The following is a 19073-nucleotide window of genomic DNA, read 5'->3' as shown; positions in this document are numbered from 1 at the left end:
ACAGGAGATCGATCGATAGTCCATCGTATGCAAATAAAAATTGAGGATTTTTCTTCCACACAGAATTTTACTAACACTAGTTTTAAAATTTTATCTCTTTGATTTATCTATATATAATAAAGTAAAACATCTATTGTTAATAATAAAGAATTTACTGTTATAATATTACTTTTTTTAATATGCATCTGAACGCACAATAAAAACATATTTTAATAGTTTTTATTAAAAATTATATAATTCAATGTATTGATAACATTTAATGTTGTAATTTTTAATGAAAATATTATTTATTCTGTAATCTTATTATTCAATGTATTAAAAATATAAAATACTATAATTTTTAATAAAAAAGTTTTTTAATTTCTTACTATATACTTTTAAATATACATTAAAAATTGTAAAACTATATAGTTCTCCATCGCATGGGTTTTGTAAAAGAAGTCAAAGTTCATATCATTAAGCCGATGCTTTCTAAAGCACTCAATGAATTTATTTTATAATTTGACACACATTTTACTTAATGTCAAAATTACGATTAAAAGTAATTTAAATACGTATCTAATTACGTTTAATTATATAAAAATGATTTTATTTAATTTTAAAACAACACACATGAAGTACTAAAGTAAAAGTTTTTGAAGCCCAACATCAAACAAAATATGACTTTTCTCTTGGAGCAGGCAGCAGCACCTTACGTACGGTTACGAGTTAAACAAATGGAATGTGTAGGCAGAGATCTGCCACTAAACAATGTAACATTCTATAAACCTGCACCCCATGACAACGCCGGCAATTACAGAATGACAAATATAATATTAATCGAAAATGTCTAAGGATGAATACGTGATTCGCATCTTTGATGGAATGATGCATTCACAAGTTTGACTTAAAGCCAATTGATTGGCTACAACATTTGAGATGACTAAATCCCTTTCCAGCAAGCTTCCTAGTCCTTAATATTATCAAGTTGTCACTAACAACAATCTTTCCCCCACACTTTCCTCCATTCTTACAACGAATCCAACGAGACAAAGGAACACAACAAACCTGAAATTTCCACGTTACAGCACACACCCTTTTGCTCTTAGATCATCAGTAGGTGCCGCTCTTCCCCCCATATACATTTATATATATACTAAATCCTTACGAATACACACATGCATGTTGAGAACAACCAAATTATAGTGAGCAGCTAAAGGGGCATGGAACAAGCATAGTTAAACTATTTGACACACATCTTTGAGAATTGAAGAGAAGCAGCAAAAAGAATGGCGAGATTGAAGGTGTTGTCAGCTCTTGACACGGCAAGAACACAATATTACCACTACAAAGCCATAATCATTGCAGGGATGGGACTCTTCACTGATGCCTACGACCTCTTCTCAATCACTCTCATCACCAAAATGATTGGAAGGATATATTACAGCGACCGACATGTCGAAAGCCAATTTGAGACCGAACCGGTGGTCGCATCCACTTTGGTGACCGTCGCGCTTTTAGGAACCGCCATCGGCCAAGTCGTGTTTGGCAGACTCGGCGACCTCAAAGGACGACGCCATGTCTATGGCGTCGCCTTGTTGTTGATGGTCTTCAGCTCCTTGGCTTCTGGCTTCTCCATTTGCATAAGAAGAACCTGTGTTCTTCTCAGTCTTGGCTTCTTCAGGTTTGGTTTCCATTGTTAACATCATTTAAAAAACTTTTTGACGGATTAAAAAATAATTTTATCTTAAATAAACTAACCAAGTTAAAAAAATCATACTTATTTATCTTGTCGATTTTTCCTAAACATTATGAACAAGAACTAATTATTTCTGAAAAGTAATAATAATCATTCTTAAAATGCACTTCAAAATAGATTGTACATTAGAATAAGATGAATGTAAACTGTATCAATTTGATTAATTAATAATAATTAAAATTAGCTTGGATTTCACTGTGTTTACGGTAATGATTTAGGTTTTTGCTGGGGCTGGGTATTGGTGGAGACTACCCATTATCGGCGACAATAATGTCTGAGTTTGCGAACACGAGGACAAGAGGGTCATTTATAGCGGCGGTGTTTTCGATGCAAGGATTTGGCATACTGGCAAGCTCCACCGTTACCATAATCGTCTGCTCCATATTCCGCGCCGCGTCTAAGCACTTGTCGCCGCTTCATACGCCGTCCGATGCTGACGTTGCATGGAGGTTGATACTGATGCTTGGTTCTGTTCCCGCAGCCATGACTTACTACTGGCGTATGATTATGCCCGAAACTGCGAGGTACCTCCCTCCATTGCTGACTTTTCAATTTTATTTTTATTTTTTTTACTTTTTTCGTTTCCATTGAATCGAATTGAAATGGACTTGTCTCGGTGTGTGTACATACATAATCAAGGACAAAAAACTGTTTGATATACTTCAGATATGTACACTTCGTTGACAAAGAAAGAAGTTAAAGAAAATTAGAAATAGTTGAAATGGAATGAAAAAGAAATTGCCTACAAATTATTATTTTTTGTAATTAATTTTTTTCTAAAAATACAAAATATTATATTTATAAATTAATTTTAAAAATTATTTTGATTTTTTAAAATAGTAAATTATAAATATGCTGAAATATATATATTATTTGCATGCCTCTTTCCTTTGGTGAAGAATGATAAGAAAATATTATTTGACAAAAATGCGTTGAGATTTATGCTAGTTGCTTCTTTATTGTGTATATAGTAATTAGTAGTCGTTGTCTTGGCCAGCGAGGAGGTAGCATAGCCACTAAAATAGAATTTTGGTTAATAGAAAATTACAATATGGAAAGGATCTCAACGCTATTGATGCATGACAACGGGCAAGGGGGATATGGAAAATTACAATAGAAATTTGAATCCTAGTTATCAAATTTGATCCCTCCTTATTTTCACACTTTCGTTGTGTTTTGGGTTATCTTCTCCTTCCCGTTTCATACTTATGTTAATTAACATTTTAAAGCAATAGATTCCATTCAATCATACTCTTTATTTATTTATTTTTACATTCATTTTAATAATAATAATTAAGCTATATATACATATATGGAGATAGAAGCAATTCGGGAACATGGCTGATGTTAAGATCTCCAAAATTGATGTTGACTTTTTTTTTAAGCCAGAAAAGAAATCCAAATTTGAACTCAAACAAAATATTCTCTTTTTCGTCAACCTCAAATCAGAGTGATCTATTTTGTCATCACTATCCAGTGGCTCTATATATCGTGTCTATGTTATTAAATAAATTTAAGTTCCACGTTTATCAAATCAAGTTGATTACACTGAATGAGCCCAAAGAACAGTGAGGTGCACTCATGAAATAAGAGAAATAATATTCTCATAAAAGCTGTTTTATTCTCATTTATGAAATAATATTCTCATAAAATAAATCATGACGTTAATTTAGCTTGGTTGATGGAGCTTGGGTGTGATTCTTGTTGATATTAAAAATCAAAATACCAGACTGCTCCCAAGTTGCACAGCCCAATTTCAACGATGCATTGTATTTGAAATGTTGGAGTGTACTAAAAGAAACTCATTCTTTATTCGCACATGTAGCTTTAGAGGGAAATTATTACTATTATTCATTAGTTTCTTTAAAACTTCAATATTATATTAACTATTATCTTTCTAATTATATTCTTGACTTCACTCAATTCTTTAAAATTGTATATTTATTACAAACAAGATAACGGTGGAAGATGGTTAAAGTCATTTGTAAGAAAATATAAAACAGCATATTAAAATATTAAAAGACAATATTAATTCTGAGTTAGATTTGAAAACACTACGTATCAAACTTAATAACTTTTCTACAACTTAATAACCTTTTATGAAATAGAAAATTAATTAATCTAACTATTGAATCATCTGAAATTACTTTATCATCATATATATCAAATTTTACATTTTTTAATATTTTTAAATATGTTATGCAAATTTTGATATTTACTTGTATTTTAAAAATATATTACCCATTAAAATAAAATAATATAATGAAATATCTGTTAATTTTATTTTTATACAAAATTTTATAAAGTTAATCCAATTAATAAAAAAATTTCAAACTAACACTTAAATTAATTAATCTTATATTTTATAAAAAAAATTAATAAGTAATGTTGATACTACTGCTCTAAACGTGTACTATCTTGTTAATTATATTTATTAAATGAAGAATGTGTTATGTGCAACAGGTATACAGCGTTGGTGGAACAAAACGTGATGCAAGCAGCAATAGACATGGAGAGGGTTCTTGATGTAACACTGAGCCAGATTGCTGAAGAACATCCATTGCCACCACACCCACATCCCTACCCTCTCTTTTCAAGGGAATTCCTTCGCAGGCACGGTCGTGACCTGTTTGCATGTTCCTCTACATGGTTCCTGGTGGACATTGTGTTTTATAGCCAAGTCTTGTTCCAAAGTGAAATATACAAGCGCTACCTTGATGAGAAAGAGGGAGTGGATGTGTACAGCGAGGCTTTCCATGTTGCTTGGATCCAAGCCGTTATCGCTGCATGTTCCACCATTCCAGGCTATTTCTTTTCAGTTTACTTGATTGATAAGTGGGGAAGAGTCAAAATCCAAATGATGGGTTTTTTCTTCATGGCATTGGCTTTTTTTGCCATAGGGATTCCCTATTACTCATATTGGACCACTGACAAACATGAGAAAAATAAAGGGTTCATGGTTCTTTATGGTCTTGCTTTCTTTTTTGCCAATTTTGGACCCAACACAACCACTTACATTGTCCCAGCTGAACTTTTCCCTGCAAGGTTTAGGTCCACGTGTCATGGCATTTCTGGGGCAGCTGGGAAGGTTGGGGCAATCATTGGATCTGTTGGGTTTCTTTGGGCTTCTCATAGAACAAAGGAGGATGGGTACCCTAAGGGAATTGGGATGAAAAAGTCCCTTATTATACTTGGGGTGTTGTGCATATTGGGAATGTTCATCACTTTCTTTTTCACTACGGAAACCATGAGAAGGTCTTTGGAAGAGAATGAGGTTGATTCTAACGAAGCTGAAGAGAATAATGATCTTTGATTTAATGCAGGTTTGTATGAAGTTTTCATGGATTGCTGAAATCTTTTATTAATAAGCGTTAGATATCATAATATAATATTTTTATAAATATATCTAACGAGTATTGATAAAGGAAAGATCTACTAATTTTATATGAAATTTTATTTGAAGAGTTGTATATACGTAATCTTTTCCTGAAGTCTTCTTAATTATAGTCATGAACCTCTATTAATGTTCTTGAAATTTATTCCATATTTTCTGTATGAATTTAGGTGACAAGCTACTTTCTACTCATGGCCAAAATTCCTTACTATTACCAGTTTTGATTAGATAAATTATTTTGTCAATCTGTTAACAGTTTTGGTATTCTCTATCAATTAAGTCACATCATTCACTTAGCACGATCAATGGTTCTCCGTCGAAACTGTTTTTCCTTTTTTTCACTCTCGACAAGAACAATTATATGATGTTGAGTATAAAGAATAGATACAACTGGCGAGGAAATAAAATTAAAGAACTTGATTTTATACTAAATATATATAAGCCGTTACATATGAAAATGTCAACATGAGCAATGAGAGACAACGCTAGTTGGCATTGATTGTCATTTCCTTCATTCTTTTGTAGACTTTCTGCCCCATGCATGCATTTCCAAGAACCTTACAATATGATTTTGATGTCCAAACCAGTTGAATTCGTTCCATATCCAAAAGAAAAAACCATTACGTCTTAATAATCAAATTAACATAGGCATTAAAATTCTTTTCATGCTTATCCAACACGAGAAGATCACTCCGCCCCTCAAACTAAAAAAAATATTTGGTACAAGTTTTTTGAACATAAATCACTTCAAAATCAAATAATAAATGTATAGAAAAGATAGAATGGGTCAGTTGTAGTTAAATAATAAAATAGTATGTACATAAATGCATGAACAACGCTTTCGCATTGAACTTAAAGTTGTGACTGTGGTCACAATAATGCCACGGCACCTCGGGAAAGTCAAGTCAACAGTCTTCCCCGGACAAGACTCGGGAACGCTGGAGCCGATGGATAATTACGTAAGGAAATGTGGTAACTCCTACGTAAGTTCTTTATAATAATAATAATTCTTGCAAATATCGGAAAAAATAATATGATAAAAGAGCAAAGAAAGAATAATAAAATGCATTATGAGAATTTATTATATGTCATTTGTCGTCACAACATGTTGTAAAGTATAAAAAAAAAAAAAAGAGAGACAAAAGTAATAAATATAATAAATAAAACTATATTGGATCAATTTATAAAACAATACGCAATTAATTTATCAAGATTAATAAAAAGTAGTTATATTATAAAAATGTTTATATTATTAAATGATTAAATTAATATATTATATATTAAATACATTTTTTATTTTATGGATAAAGGATGGATACCTCGTTAACACAAATTTTATAATTAGTAAAGATATAAAAATTTAATAATTAATGCATTTAAAAAAATATTTATTTCATATATTCAGGACAAACAAATATTAGTAGTTATTTCTTATAAATAGGATGACATTATTTTCAGTCATATATATATATATATAATTCATTAACATTAATAAAGAGTAATTATATGTCATAAATTTAGGGTTTAATTCATCAATATCTATAATATTAATTAATTTTATATATTAATAACTTAAAAAATATTTTTTATTTCTTATATTTTAAATCCAAAATATATTGATAGTTGTATTTTATAAATAAGACGAAAAGTATTATAACGTGATATGATATAAAAATAGATAAAATAAAATATATGAATGTTAATATCCATAAAGTGTTTAAAAAACAAGGTTGCTAAGTAAATAAAGTGAAACATGTTTTCTCACATCTAAAATGAGACAAAACAAACTATTTGAATTTCTCAAATTTTCAAACCTTTTAATAAAAAAAAATTCTTTTAAGCTTATCAAAAATATTTAAATGAGAATGTTAATCCTTATATTTAGTATAGATACTTTTAATAAAAAGGTTTTCAAGAAAATATTCCCATAAAAAAGGTGACAATCTAAGATTCCTAAAAAAAATTTATAATATAAAAATATAATTATAGCCTTTATTATTGACGTATATTAAAAAAAATTATTATTAAATTTGTGTTATAATAAAAAATAATTTGAAGTTATTGTGATTCAAATATTGTAACTTTCGTGACTTAAATTTTCTTTTCCTATTTTGTTCAAAATTTAAAATGGTAATTCAAATTTTAGCTTTCCTTCTTTACTCAAGTTTGAATTTGAATTGAATTTAAAATTGTCTTTTATTTTAACCAAAATTTGAAATTGAAGTTTGAATTATAACTTTTCTACCACATTTATTTATAGAAGTTTGAATTTAAAATTTAAAATTTAAAATTTAGTTTTTTCCTATTTTGACCAAAATTTAAAATTTAAATTTAGCTTTTTCCACATTGATTCAAGTTTAAATTCGAAATTAAATATTTTATTTTAACCAAAACTTGAAATTGAAGTTCAAATTTAGTATCCTTCTTAGGTTGATTTTAATTTTTCTCCTCACATTGATTGAAGTTTGAATTTTAAAAAAAAATCTATTTAAAAAAAATTAAAATTAAAATTTAGGTCTTCACATGTTGATTTTGAATTTGAATTTGAAATTAAAACTTTATTTTAGTTTAACCAAAATTTGAAATTTAAGTTTGAATTTAAAATCCTTCTCACGTTGGTCTTAATATTTCTTTCACTTTAACCAAATTTTAAATTTGAGTTTAAATTTTTATTTTTATTTTACATTATTGATTGAAGTCTGAATTTAAAATTTACTTTTTCTCCTATCTTGATGAAATTTAAAATTATTTTTTCTCACTTTGATTCAAGTTTGAATTTAAAATTTAAATTTAAAATTTTCTTTTACTTTAACTAAAATTTAAAATTGCAGTTTGAATTTAAAATTTTAATTTTAATACTTTATTTTGACCAAAAATAACAAATTGAAATTCAAGTTTTAGTTTTCCCTCCCTTATCGATATAAGTTTGAATTTGAAATTTAAATTTAAATTGTCTCCTTTTATTTTAACCAAAATTTTAAAAAATAAGTCAATTTTTAATTTTCTTTTCATATTAATTGAAGTTTGAATTTAGATTTGAAAGATTTTAATTTATTTTTTACTTTAACTAAATTTAAAATTGACTTTTAAATTTTATTTTTACTCTAAATTGGTTGAAGTTTGACTTTAAAAAAAAAATTCCCTCTTATTTTGACTAAAGTTTAAAATTGAAAATTTTAAATTCAAAACTTTAGTCAAAGTGGAAAGAAAATTTAAATTTTATTTTAAATTCAAATTTTAATAAATGTAAAAGGAAACTAAAATTTAAACTTGAATTGAAATTTTCAAATTTCAATTTTAAAATTTAAATAAAGTGAGAGGAAAGTTAAATTTTAAAATCTTATCATTCGATGTAAGTTAAACAAAAAAATCATATCTAAGTCTAAAAAATTTTAGACTTATATTAGTGTAAAAATATTTTTTTTCTTATATACATAATTCATTATAACTTCAGTCAACATTAAATTTCAAATGTTTTAATGCAAACGAATTTAAGTTTTTAATTAAAAATTAATTAAATAAATTATTTAAAATTAGTATTTGAAATAAAGCAAATGTAAAACGGCATAATATTATGTCGCTCACATATGATTGGGTTGGACTGGGCAAATAATTTTGTCAACTCAAATTATATGACTTTTCTTCTGCACCACCCTTAGTTTCTAGAAGCTCGAAAATTAATTTTCAAAAATAATTAATACTTACCTGAATCACTTTTTTTAAAAATACTAAAAAAAGGTGGTGGTGTTAGGAAAAAAAAACTGCGGTGCAAAAAGAAATTTCCAACTACATTTGATCAGTTATAGGCTAGGGTAAATTTGACTCAAAATAACCAAAAGTGGTGAGGATCAAAATGTAACTTAACGTACTCTCAGGGTAGACAAAAATAAAAGTACTCTCGGGTGCTACAAATAATGCACCAGAAAAAAAAAATGGCGACATTATAGTGATTCAAAGTTCAAGCTGACTTACCTTCCAAAAATATACAGATAAAAATGAATAAAGATTTCTCTCCAACCCACAATGTTCTAATTCAAATCGAATGGTTTGGCTGTCCCCTAGCTAGGTTTATGAACATTTCCTACAAGATATTTGATACTTTATACCGAGGCAAATTGATAGCACCATACATAGACCATGACATTGCAAATGTGGTAAATGGGGGCACGTACACCTTTCTCAAAATCTCAAACTACTAAGGTTACTATATATTTTAATCTACTTGAAAAATTCAATTATCTGGATCAGACAAGTTAGAGGGGCTATCAAGTTCTGCCATGCTAGCAGAAGCAAAAGACTCGTCGGTAGAAACCATGGAAGACAGGGATGAAACAGTATCGGAGTCTGAGACAACTTCATCATGAACAATGATGTGATCTTCATCAACATCGGATGCTTCAGACCCTGATGCCCCAAGCAAGAGCTTGTTTATTGCTGACTTTGCAGTTTCCACAAACCATTCATCCTCCGAAAGTGCACTAATTGGTAATGACAAGTGGTTCATGTCAGAATCCAACAACAAAATACAGCTGATGATAATGAATGGAAAACAAGAATCAAGGCCACAAGAAATAAAGAATACCTCTGTGGGTCTATACCCCTAGCAGAGAAGGTCCGGATGGCACGAGCAATGATAGCCGAGGCTATCTGATGGACATGTCTAGATGGATATCCCGCAAAGCGCGCAATTTCAACAGTAAAGTGCATATCAAGAATTAACTGTCACAAAAAGTCATCTTTGGGTGAGAGGAGGGAAGAGAAAGAATCCCTATTCATAAAATTTTGCCAAACTAAATTGGGAGAATAATTCTCTTGACAACTTTCTAATGGAAAGAGTGATAATAGCATGATATTGCATATTTTCTTGTAACAAGTAGGCTTTAATTGCGGTTCAGAGACTCCCATCATAACCATAGCAATTAATTATGGGACATCCCAGAAAAATAATAATATTTGTTAGAAAATGTGAATTTAGCCTCAACTTCAACAAATGCAGCATCAAGCCTGAATTGGGTGAACTTGAGACCTGATTATAGACATCACATTTAAGTCATAAGACTTTTTCATCTTAGTTGTTCAATGTTCACAATGCATTTCAGCAGTCAAAGAAAACCTTTTTAAAAGTCGGGTTGCCTTTGGATGACTGTATTTGGACACAAAAGTATTCATAAATATATGTAAACAAGTACCTGCTGCAAACCAAGTGGATGTAGAGGAGCAGAATTATCCTCTAATACGCCCCAGAACTCTTGCTCATCAGACAACCACATGACAACAGTTTCTGTTAACCTAGCAAGCAAAGTTTTCTGTATTTTCTCCTTCCCAAGCAATACATCTCCAGCCACAGTTGCTAATTGCTGCAACTTTGCAAATAATGCCTGCACATGTAGCTAAACTTGTCAGTACTAAAACGAAACACAAGAATCAAGAGAGAGAGAGAGAGATGGACAGATACACAGGCACACACCACAGTGAAATGGCAGAATGCAATAAATTAGTGAGCCAATAACAGCCACATCTTCATTCAGAAACTCAATTTGTAATAAATAATAATGATTGAAAACACACACAATCAGCAGCTAACATTCCCAAAAAGGAAACAAGGAAAAACAAAGGGATTATCAAAGAAACAAAAATTAGATAACAAAACAAGTGCAAGCAGCAAAAGAAGAAAAATAAGAATAATGACCTGAAATGGAAGCGAAGGCAGTGGGTCAGAATCCCAGTAAAGATCCTCTCGGTTATCACTCAAGTAAATATGCGCATCCAATCGTGTTTTTCCCTCTCTTGAATAGATGAAACTCAGAATATACTGCCGACAGAAGTGATCCCTAAGTTTGTCAAAAGAATGCTGAAGATGTTTCCTCCACTCCTTCAATTCTGCATTAGCATTTGTATTGAAGGTCTCCGCTAGTCCACTATTTGGTTCCTTGCTTTCACTTTGCAGCATCCATGTTGATAATACAGCATTTGGTAACAGTTCATCCAATATCGTAAATGCTATTCCCAATATTGCAAGTTGTTCAGAGTCTGTCTCAGCTCTGAAAGGCACAGCCTCTTTCAATTCTGGAAGATTATCATCATCAGAAGGACCTGGCAGTGCTTTGATAAGAGCATCCATGTATTTATCAAATAGTTGTAAGATTCTATTAAGTACGTTGGCTCCAAAGTGCAAACTAGCCAATGGCGTTAGCTGTTCCAATATATCCTGTACATTTTTACAAGTTCATTCATGTTTCAGCTTGTAGTCGAAACATACCAAATGAGAAATACAAAAAAAAAAAAAAAAAAGGAAGAGACAGACACAAAGATGGAGCAAGAACATTATGATCACCAACACCAATTATTGCATGCAGGCCACTATACACCAATTTTGTTAGTTGTTACTAAACCTTTTGAAAATCCAAAGTCCCTTCTAAGGTCAAGACTTTTGTTAGGAATACAACAGAGGTGATTAATAGGACTAATGCTAATTCTATAGGACAGTGATCAATCATGCCAGTTTTGGAGAATGTTTGATGCAAGCTTTGACTATGTAGCCATTCTGTGTTATCAAAAGGAAGAAGAAAGCCAAACCTCATACTGATGTGCAAATTTTGCAGTTTTGTTGTCTATTTGGTAGGAGCAGAACACTCATACATTAAGGGTGTTTCATATCCTTATTCCTTACTACCGCTACAAGATAGGAATTATTTTTTTTTTGGCTACTCTTGGGTGCTTTTCTCAATGCTTCTTTAAAAGAATGCCCCACCTATACAGAGGAATTTGACAGCTTTATTCTATTCAAGCTTTTGTGTTACGTTATTTTCTTTTCTTTTTGACATATTCTCCCTGTTACTGACATCTTGCCATTTCTTCTATGTTCTATGATTAAATGTTAATTAAAAATGGAAAAACTATGAAGTAATTCTCCCTAAGGGGAAGGACAAATATATATATGTATGTAACCATGAAGGCAGGCAAGCACACAAAAGTCATCATATTGACATTACTGCAAAAGAAAACATACATGCTGCATTGTCAATAGCACTAGTTACGCATCAACTGTCAATACTATAGTTAATTTCTCGTGCACTTAATTCCTCGTGCCTATGGCCGTTTGGTTTCAAAAAATATTTTTTGCTTCCATTTTATGTTTTCACTTTTACTTACAAAATTGTCACTTTGTTTTCATTTTATTTCCAGTTTTCAAATATTTATACAGGAAACACTGAAAATAATTTTTCTGTTTTCACTATTTCATGTACATATATTTAAAAACATTAATGAAAAGAACGAGATAATTTTGCATTAAAAATAAAAATAGAAAATGAAAACAGAAAATAATTTCTAAACCAAACAGAGCAAAGGATTTTCTTATCACATTTATTTTTCTTATCCTGCCATACAATGCTTAAATGATTCCATCACGTAAAAGTGTGTAGGCAAATAATGTAATTATTGTTCATCAGATTTTAGCCATATCATATGATATGATGAAGTTTACTTACTTGAACTATGCACATAAATCGCATTCCACTCTCAACAAGCATGCTACTAGATGAAGTTGCAATTGCAGAAAGTGAAGATGTAAACTGTGGTGACAACAGGAAGCATTCAGCAGATTCTGCCATGTCAAGAACTACTCTTCTAGCACGTCTAAAATTTGATTCTAAAACTTCTTCAACAGAAGGACGTAACAGCACCAACAGTAATTTAGACAGTTTCAATCCTTGTGACTCCAAGATTAAGCAGTAGTTCAGACTAGCCTGAATGCAGATGCTAGCAGCACGTAAGGCAGAAACAGTCTCAGATGAGGGTGCATTCTCTTTCACCAATCTTACAAAATATTCAATTTCCCACTCTGCCCACTGAACAATTCTGTTGGTATAAACAGGATTATCTCCAAAAATCAAAGCAGATTCCTTTATTGTCAGTGAAATTACAGAAAACACAATCTTAGATAATGTCGAAGGAAATGTTTCGGGACACAGAGAACTTGAGGGAAGCAATGCCTCAATTCTCTTTTGGAGGTGAGAGCCATAAAATTTCAGCATTAATTGATGTGCTTGAGGACCTTTTCCGAGTTTTATTAAACCATTTATAGCCTTTTTCAGCTCAGGAAAACTAATAGAAGGTTGTTCAGCAAATCCAACCAGCTGCTCTTCAAGCATTGCTTTTCTTTCCAACAAAGCAGACTTGTATGAGGAACCATCATCTGAAGAGTTATTCCCTGAGCCTTTCAACTCCGCAGAATTTTTTTCGTCAGCATCCAATGCCTCTAATGCTTCTTCAAACTTATGCTCAGCCACAAGTACATCAATGTTTTCCAAGAATAATACTTTCTGGTCATTTCTCTCATTTGGTAGGGGCTCAAGGAGTTCAGGTAGTTCAGGTTCAAGCTGAATTTCGGTAACATCATTGTTTGACTGATTCCACTCTTCCAATTCATGGCAGACACCAGTCATTAAATCCTGAACAAGAATACCTTGAGCTGAGATATGCTTTTGCAGCTCAATTAATTCATGCTTTACTTCCACAGCCTCCTCAGATATCCTACAATATCAAGACCAAACAAAAAAAAATTGTGTATATATATGATATCATTGAGGAAAGTGATTTAAGTGTTCAGTACTTTTATGTTTTAAGCCCTATTTCCCTGATTGAATTAAATTTCAAAACAAGTTAGTGGGCTAGTGCTTTGTGCACATCCCATGTTTAAGTCCACAAATAGCTTTGTGTAAATGGGTGTGTTGTTGATGCTAAAATAAAATCAATTTACTTGGCAATCTTTCAACAGCTTGAGCTTTCCCTGACAGCTAAACAAATAAAAATACTGTCATCTTGTTCCGTGTCTTCCACCACAGAATTCACTTCATTCTATAGAAACCTTAAACAAGCAATGCTCGCAACAGGAATGGTTTGATGACAGTGATTAATGTGTTCATTAAATAGGATTTTGGAAAATGTCACCATGACAAGGAAATTAGAGCACCGAAAAAAATAAATAAACCAGAATGTTATCCATGATAATCAGTTACCACTCAGTAAATCAATTTCTTTAAGGACCAGCTGGTATGGGTGTAAGAATAGAGGTGAAAAATCCATGATTCAACTTTCAACACAACTTTACAAAAACTTATCTGTGAAGTTTTCATTCCCATTTTATCCCAATTGAAATGTTTATATTTTTCCCCTGTTTTGAGACAGCTACTCAATACACAGTTCTAGTTAAAAAGTCTCCCATTCTTCCTATTCCTATATGAAAAATAACAAGATAAAATTTACAGATGAATTCTTAAAAAGAAATTACCAATCAAGGAAATAGACTGCATTACAAATAAAAAGCGCACAGATATATAAAGGTCCAGGAGTTCCTTGCTGGGTAACATCAAAGAATTGTGATACAACACAAATGCTAGTTTTGAAATGGGGGCAGATGGTAGAATAGAAAGAAGAAGGAACATTTTAATGTAGATGATATATGTTACCTCAAGAAAGCCAAGAACTTTGAGTGCATATTGCCACATAAATTCTCCACCGCATCCTTCAAATCTAAGAGCTCACAGCAAAGTTTTCTAATCCCCTGAAAAGATAGACAGGTTTCATCACCATTGATGATGATGCTAATCATGCTATCTAGTATTCCTTAGAAAGGAATTCACAGAACATGCTAGTAAACAAATAGCAGAATCTTACAACAGAACTAAAATTAGAAACATTTTGAATCAAAGCACGTCAATTACACTAAATTTCATCACATTTTATCAAAGAAAAAACATATGGCACAAAGTAATGCAGTCACTCTTTACTCTAGTAGTTCAGTAGAGATTTTTCCTTTTGTCTAAACCCAAACTTCAGGAGGAATAAAAGGCCATTGATAGATAGACATAACACATGGTTAAAAATAGACCAGCAATTCTCACATTAATAAATAATATTGTAGATTTATCCGAGTAATTAACATAAATCAGACTTAAGTATTGGTAGTAGATGGCAAATCAGGGTCTTGCTCTGGCTAATACATGACCACACTTGCTACTCACTTTGAATCCACACTTTGAAGCTCAAGCACAAGTCATAGAATTTGTGACCATGCTAGAATGGAGAATCATTTACTTCTATTTTATGTCAAAGTCAAGATCAGGATTTGCTCAGAGAACAAAGGCCCTAAGAAAACTCAAAAACCATGTATACCAAAATAAAAATCAATGCTTGAGTTACCAATAATCGCATGTTAACAAAAAAACAAACAAAAGCAAACTATGAGAATGCAGGGAAACCCATTTTGTGTGTTTGGTAACATTATCATGAAAGGGAGCAAAGAGAAGAGAAACAAAGTAACTCTGAAAAGAAAGAAGAAAGAGCGAACCTTTTCGGTGTGAGACTGATAGAGAGAGTCAACCTTGGATTGAGGAATGATGCTCTCAATGGAAGGAAAGTCATCTTCTTCCTCGCTACTCTCCATTTCTCTCTCCCTCTCTCACTGCAACGCTCTGCTCAACTCACAAGCAAGGTGAAACGCATACCCCGAAACAAAATTGATGCAAATTGGAAATTTTATTTTATTTTACTCTTTTTCTGAGAAATGGACACTGATTTTTTAATTTTTAATGTCGAAGAAAATTATAGTTGTTGTCATGTAAAGCAGAAAAAGATTTTTCAAATAACAAAAATATGTATAATTTTATTTTTTTAGAGGGAAAATGTGAGATGCGTTATTAACAATTTTATTACTACTGTGTGTTTAAAGATCTTAATATAATTTTTTATTAAAAATTATATTATTATTTAAAGTTATAAAAGTGCGATAAATATTTTTTAATAATAATTTATTTTTAGATGTTTAAAATTGAAAAGAAAATTTACAGAAATTTTAGATTAAAGAAATAGTTTGTCGTTCTAAAGAAATTAAAATTTATAACCTATGATATACTGATATACATCACAAAAGACCCTATTTTACTAAATTTGACCAACACATCGGAGTTATGCAATAATGTTTGCTTATTTGCTAGTTTTATAAGAAAAAACATTTATCAATTGATTTACTAATAATAAAAGTTTACCAACACTGCTCTCTTTTTTAAAATTATTTTAACATCTCTTGATTTATAAAACTAAATAAAAACTTATGAATAATTCATTTAATCGATAATAATATGTGATGTTATATTAAGTTGTTACAAAAATTTAAGAAAAGTTTGTAAAAGATAAAGGAAAAAAAATGAGTGTCAGGTAATTTTTGTTAAACCTCAAGAAAAATGAATAAAAATTTATTTTATGCTATAAAAACATAAGGCAATGTTTGGTTTGTTAAAATAAAAACAAAAAATAGAAGAAAAAATATATTTGGTTGGATTTTAAAAATACTTTTCTTGAAAACATCTTCAAACTTTAGCTCAAATTTAAAAATAAAAAAACTTTATTTTTATTTTTTTAAAATAAAAACACTTGAAAATAAGAACAATAAAAATACATTGACATTATAAATTTCATCTAATTATACTAAACATTGTTATATTTACCAACTCACAATTCATTTGACATTTCATTTTATCTTTTTATGGTAGATAATTGTTTTATTCTTCTTCACATTTGTTTCTCTTCATTTTTTTTTTCTCTCATAATTTTTTTTTCATTTTTGTTGAAATAGAGTGACAAAGTTTTTTACTTTCATCATTCTTATAAGGCTAAGTATATGATTTTCTGTCCCTATCCCTTTTTTTTTCAATTTTCATTTAGTTTCTGTCATTAAAATTTTAATGGGCATTATTACTTTTGATATTTTTATCTATGAATTTTTCAATTTTCCTATAATTTTGATGTCATTCTCTCTCTCTCTCACTTGAATTGGTATTCAATTTTTATATAATATAAATGTCATCTATATGTGACTTGTAAAAGTAGTAATTATTATATTACAGTGATATGTACATGATTTAAAATATTAAGTATTATACAATTTACTTGTCTTTTTTTTGTTTTTTGCTATTTTATATAATTTATCTTATACTATATATGCTATTTTTTATTTTTTAAATATTAAAATAAACATTTTTTTCATTAGTTTATGTCATGCTAAATATTAAAACAAATATTTATCTATATATTATTATTTTTATAATTTTTATATATTTTATTTATATAAATTGATTAATAAAGTCAAAAAATTTATAATTTATACTTTTTTTTTACTATTACACTTGTAGTTGCTATTTAAAAAATTTTATATTTATATTTTAATAATAATTTTTAAAATATAGGAATACAAATACGCATTATTAAAATATTTAAAATTAAATAAGACAAAATTGAGAAAAGTATATGCTTTTTAATTTGTTTTAAAATTATTTTTATTAATTTAAATAAATATATACAATATTAATAAATTTATATTAAAGAAACATGTACATCATATAGGATTTAAATTATCATTATATTTATAATATGTTTTTATTGTTTTTTAGTATTAAGATGCAATAGTGAAAATATTTAAATTTGTTCAATAAACAATACAATAAAATTAGCATTAATAAAGATATATATTATAAAAAATTTATAAAAATTTTTTATTAATAAAATATTAATAGTTAATTTTAAACTTTATAAAAAAGTAGATAAAACTATCGTACAAATAGTTAAACCAAGAGTATTTTTAATATTAAAAAAAAAATCAAACTAAACACATTTTTTAAATCTTGAAAATTTGAAAATAAAAGTAGAAAAAAAAATGGTTGTTGAAATCAAAGAAATCCTAAGTTTTGCATAAATTTAAACTCAAAATAAACTTAACAAGATAGTAAGGCTTTGTCACATAAGACAAAAATAAGAAAAGTAATAAAAATTGAAAGAAATAAAATATAACACCATTTGTCACTCAAAATAATATAGTGACAAAAAATTAAAGGAGGAAAAATAAAATTCATTGTAAATACTAACATAAACACTACAATCTTAAAAGTAGTTTAGATTGAATAAAAAAATTAAATATAAAAAAAATAACTAAACAAGATAAAATAATATATATGGAAGAAAGGTATGATAATCTCGATTAAAGTTTTGACCTTGATAAAAATTAAAATTAAAATAGTAAAAAATAGAATGAAAAAAATTATAATTTTCATGAACTCACGTAGCAATAGAATTAATTATAATACATGACATGAAAAATTTAATTTCATAGTGAGATATAAAAATAACTAAAAAAATGAAAAGAAATACAACTTAAGAAACAAATACTTGTCAAAATAGAAGTGTTAGCAATATATATTTTTAATTATTAATTAAATTTTATTAAAATTTATAAAACTGTGAATGACAATTATTAAATTAGGAGTGATAGATATTAAATTAAGAGTGGAATCTACATGTTTTTTTTCTGTAATTTTAATAAATTTTAATTAAAAACTAGAAGTTTGTTAAAAAATGTGTGATTAACATGTCTCCAACAAGCAATTCTCAAATGGGTATCTAAATTATAAAATAATAACTATAATTGTTGACTTTGAATTTGTTTAAATTACATATTTTTATTTAGTATACTAAAATTCAAACTAAAGTTAAAAGTTCTCATTTTTTTAAAATAAAAAATTTTAACATTTCATAAAAGTGGATGAATGTGCTATCCTTTTCAAATTAACTTCTAATTGCTTTTTTAACAAAGGCTCTAACATATTTTAAAACTTTTTTGTTATTAAAGTTTTGCAAGGTTATTATGCTCAACTTTAATACTAATATTTTTTTTATTTTGGATGTGTTAATCTTAAGTTAATCTAATTATATCTATAAGCAGTAAATTATTTAAAAAAGAATGCAATCATAATAACTAATAGTAAATGATGCTAACTTAAGAATTAGGTTAGCATTTTTTTTATAAACGTTAATATTTACAATTAATTAAATAGTACAAACTCACACATTATATGAGCGTTTGAATCTTTCAAATTTAATGATTGATAA

The 19073-nt window shown here is 29.0% G+C and overlaps 2 protein-coding genes across 3 annotated transcripts; one reads left to right on the top strand and one right to left on the bottom strand.

Annotated features, from left to right (window-relative positions):
- Positions 1-737: 737 nt before the first annotated feature.
- Positions 738-6236, top strand: LOC113858857 (probable inorganic phosphate transporter 1-9). Of its 2 annotated transcripts, XM_027491633.1 has the most exons (4): positions 1158-1663; positions 1957-2262; positions 4202-5061; positions 5303-5383. In XM_027491633.1, the coding sequence occupies exons 1-3, from the start codon at positions 1269-1271 to the stop codon at positions 5049-5051; spliced, it is 1551 nt and encodes a 516-aa protein (XP_027347434.1). In that variant the 5' UTR covers positions 1158-1268; the 3' UTR covers positions 5052-5061; positions 5303-5383. The 2 variants fall into 2 exon arrangements, with proteins under 2 accessions (XP_027347433.1, XP_027347434.1); XM_027491632.1 differs by having other exon boundaries at positions 738-1663; positions 4202-6236.
- A 2846-nt stretch (positions 6237-9082) lies between these two features.
- Positions 9083-15654, bottom strand: LOC113857776 (exocyst complex component EXO84C). Its single transcript, XM_027489963.1, has 7 exons — positions 15484-15654; positions 14603-14697; positions 12623-13667; positions 10822-11340; positions 10322-10510; positions 9715-9851; positions 9083-9610 (listed from the first exon to the last, which is right to left on the bottom strand). Exons 1-7 carry the CDS (start codon positions 15577-15579, stop codon positions 9364-9366), a joined length of 2328 nt encoding a protein of 775 aa, XP_027345764.1. The 5' UTR covers positions 15580-15654; the 3' UTR covers positions 9083-9363.
- Positions 15655-19073: the final 3419 nt, after the last annotated feature.

This window comes from Abrus precatorius, unplaced genomic scaffold (genome assembly GCF_003935025.1).
Source record: "Abrus precatorius isolate BTA unplaced genomic scaffold, Abrus_2018 Scaffold2, whole genome shotgun sequence".
Classification (NCBI taxonomy): Eukaryota; Viridiplantae; Streptophyta; class Magnoliopsida; order Fabales; family Fabaceae; genus Abrus; species Abrus precatorius.
This window is presented reverse-complemented; position numbering and strand designations above follow the sequence as displayed.

Coding starts and splice junctions, on each gene's coding strand:
- LOC113858857 (XM_027491632.1), top strand. CDS start 1,269: ATGGCGAGATTGAAGGTGTTGTCAGCTCTTGACACGGCAAGAACACAA. Junction 1,664..1,956: donor CTCAGTCTTGGCTTCTTCAG/GTTTGGTTTCCA, acceptor GTAATGATTTAG/GTTTTTGCTGGGGCTGGGTA. Junction 2,263..4,201: donor ATTATGCCCGAAACTGCGAG/GTACCTCCCTCC, acceptor TATGTGCAACAG/GTATACAGCGTTGGTGGAAC.
- LOC113857776 (XM_027489963.1), bottom strand. CDS start 15,579: ATGGAGAGTAGCGAGGAAGAAGATGACTTTCCTTCCATTGAGAGCATC. Junction 13,668..14,602: donor AAGTTCTTGGCTTTCTTGAG/GTAACATATATC, acceptor TTGATATTGTAG/GATATCTGAGGAGGCTGTGG. Junction 9,852..10,321: donor ATCCACTTGGTTTGCAGCAG/GTACTTGTTTAC, acceptor TTTTTGTGACAG/TTAATTCTTGATATGCACTT.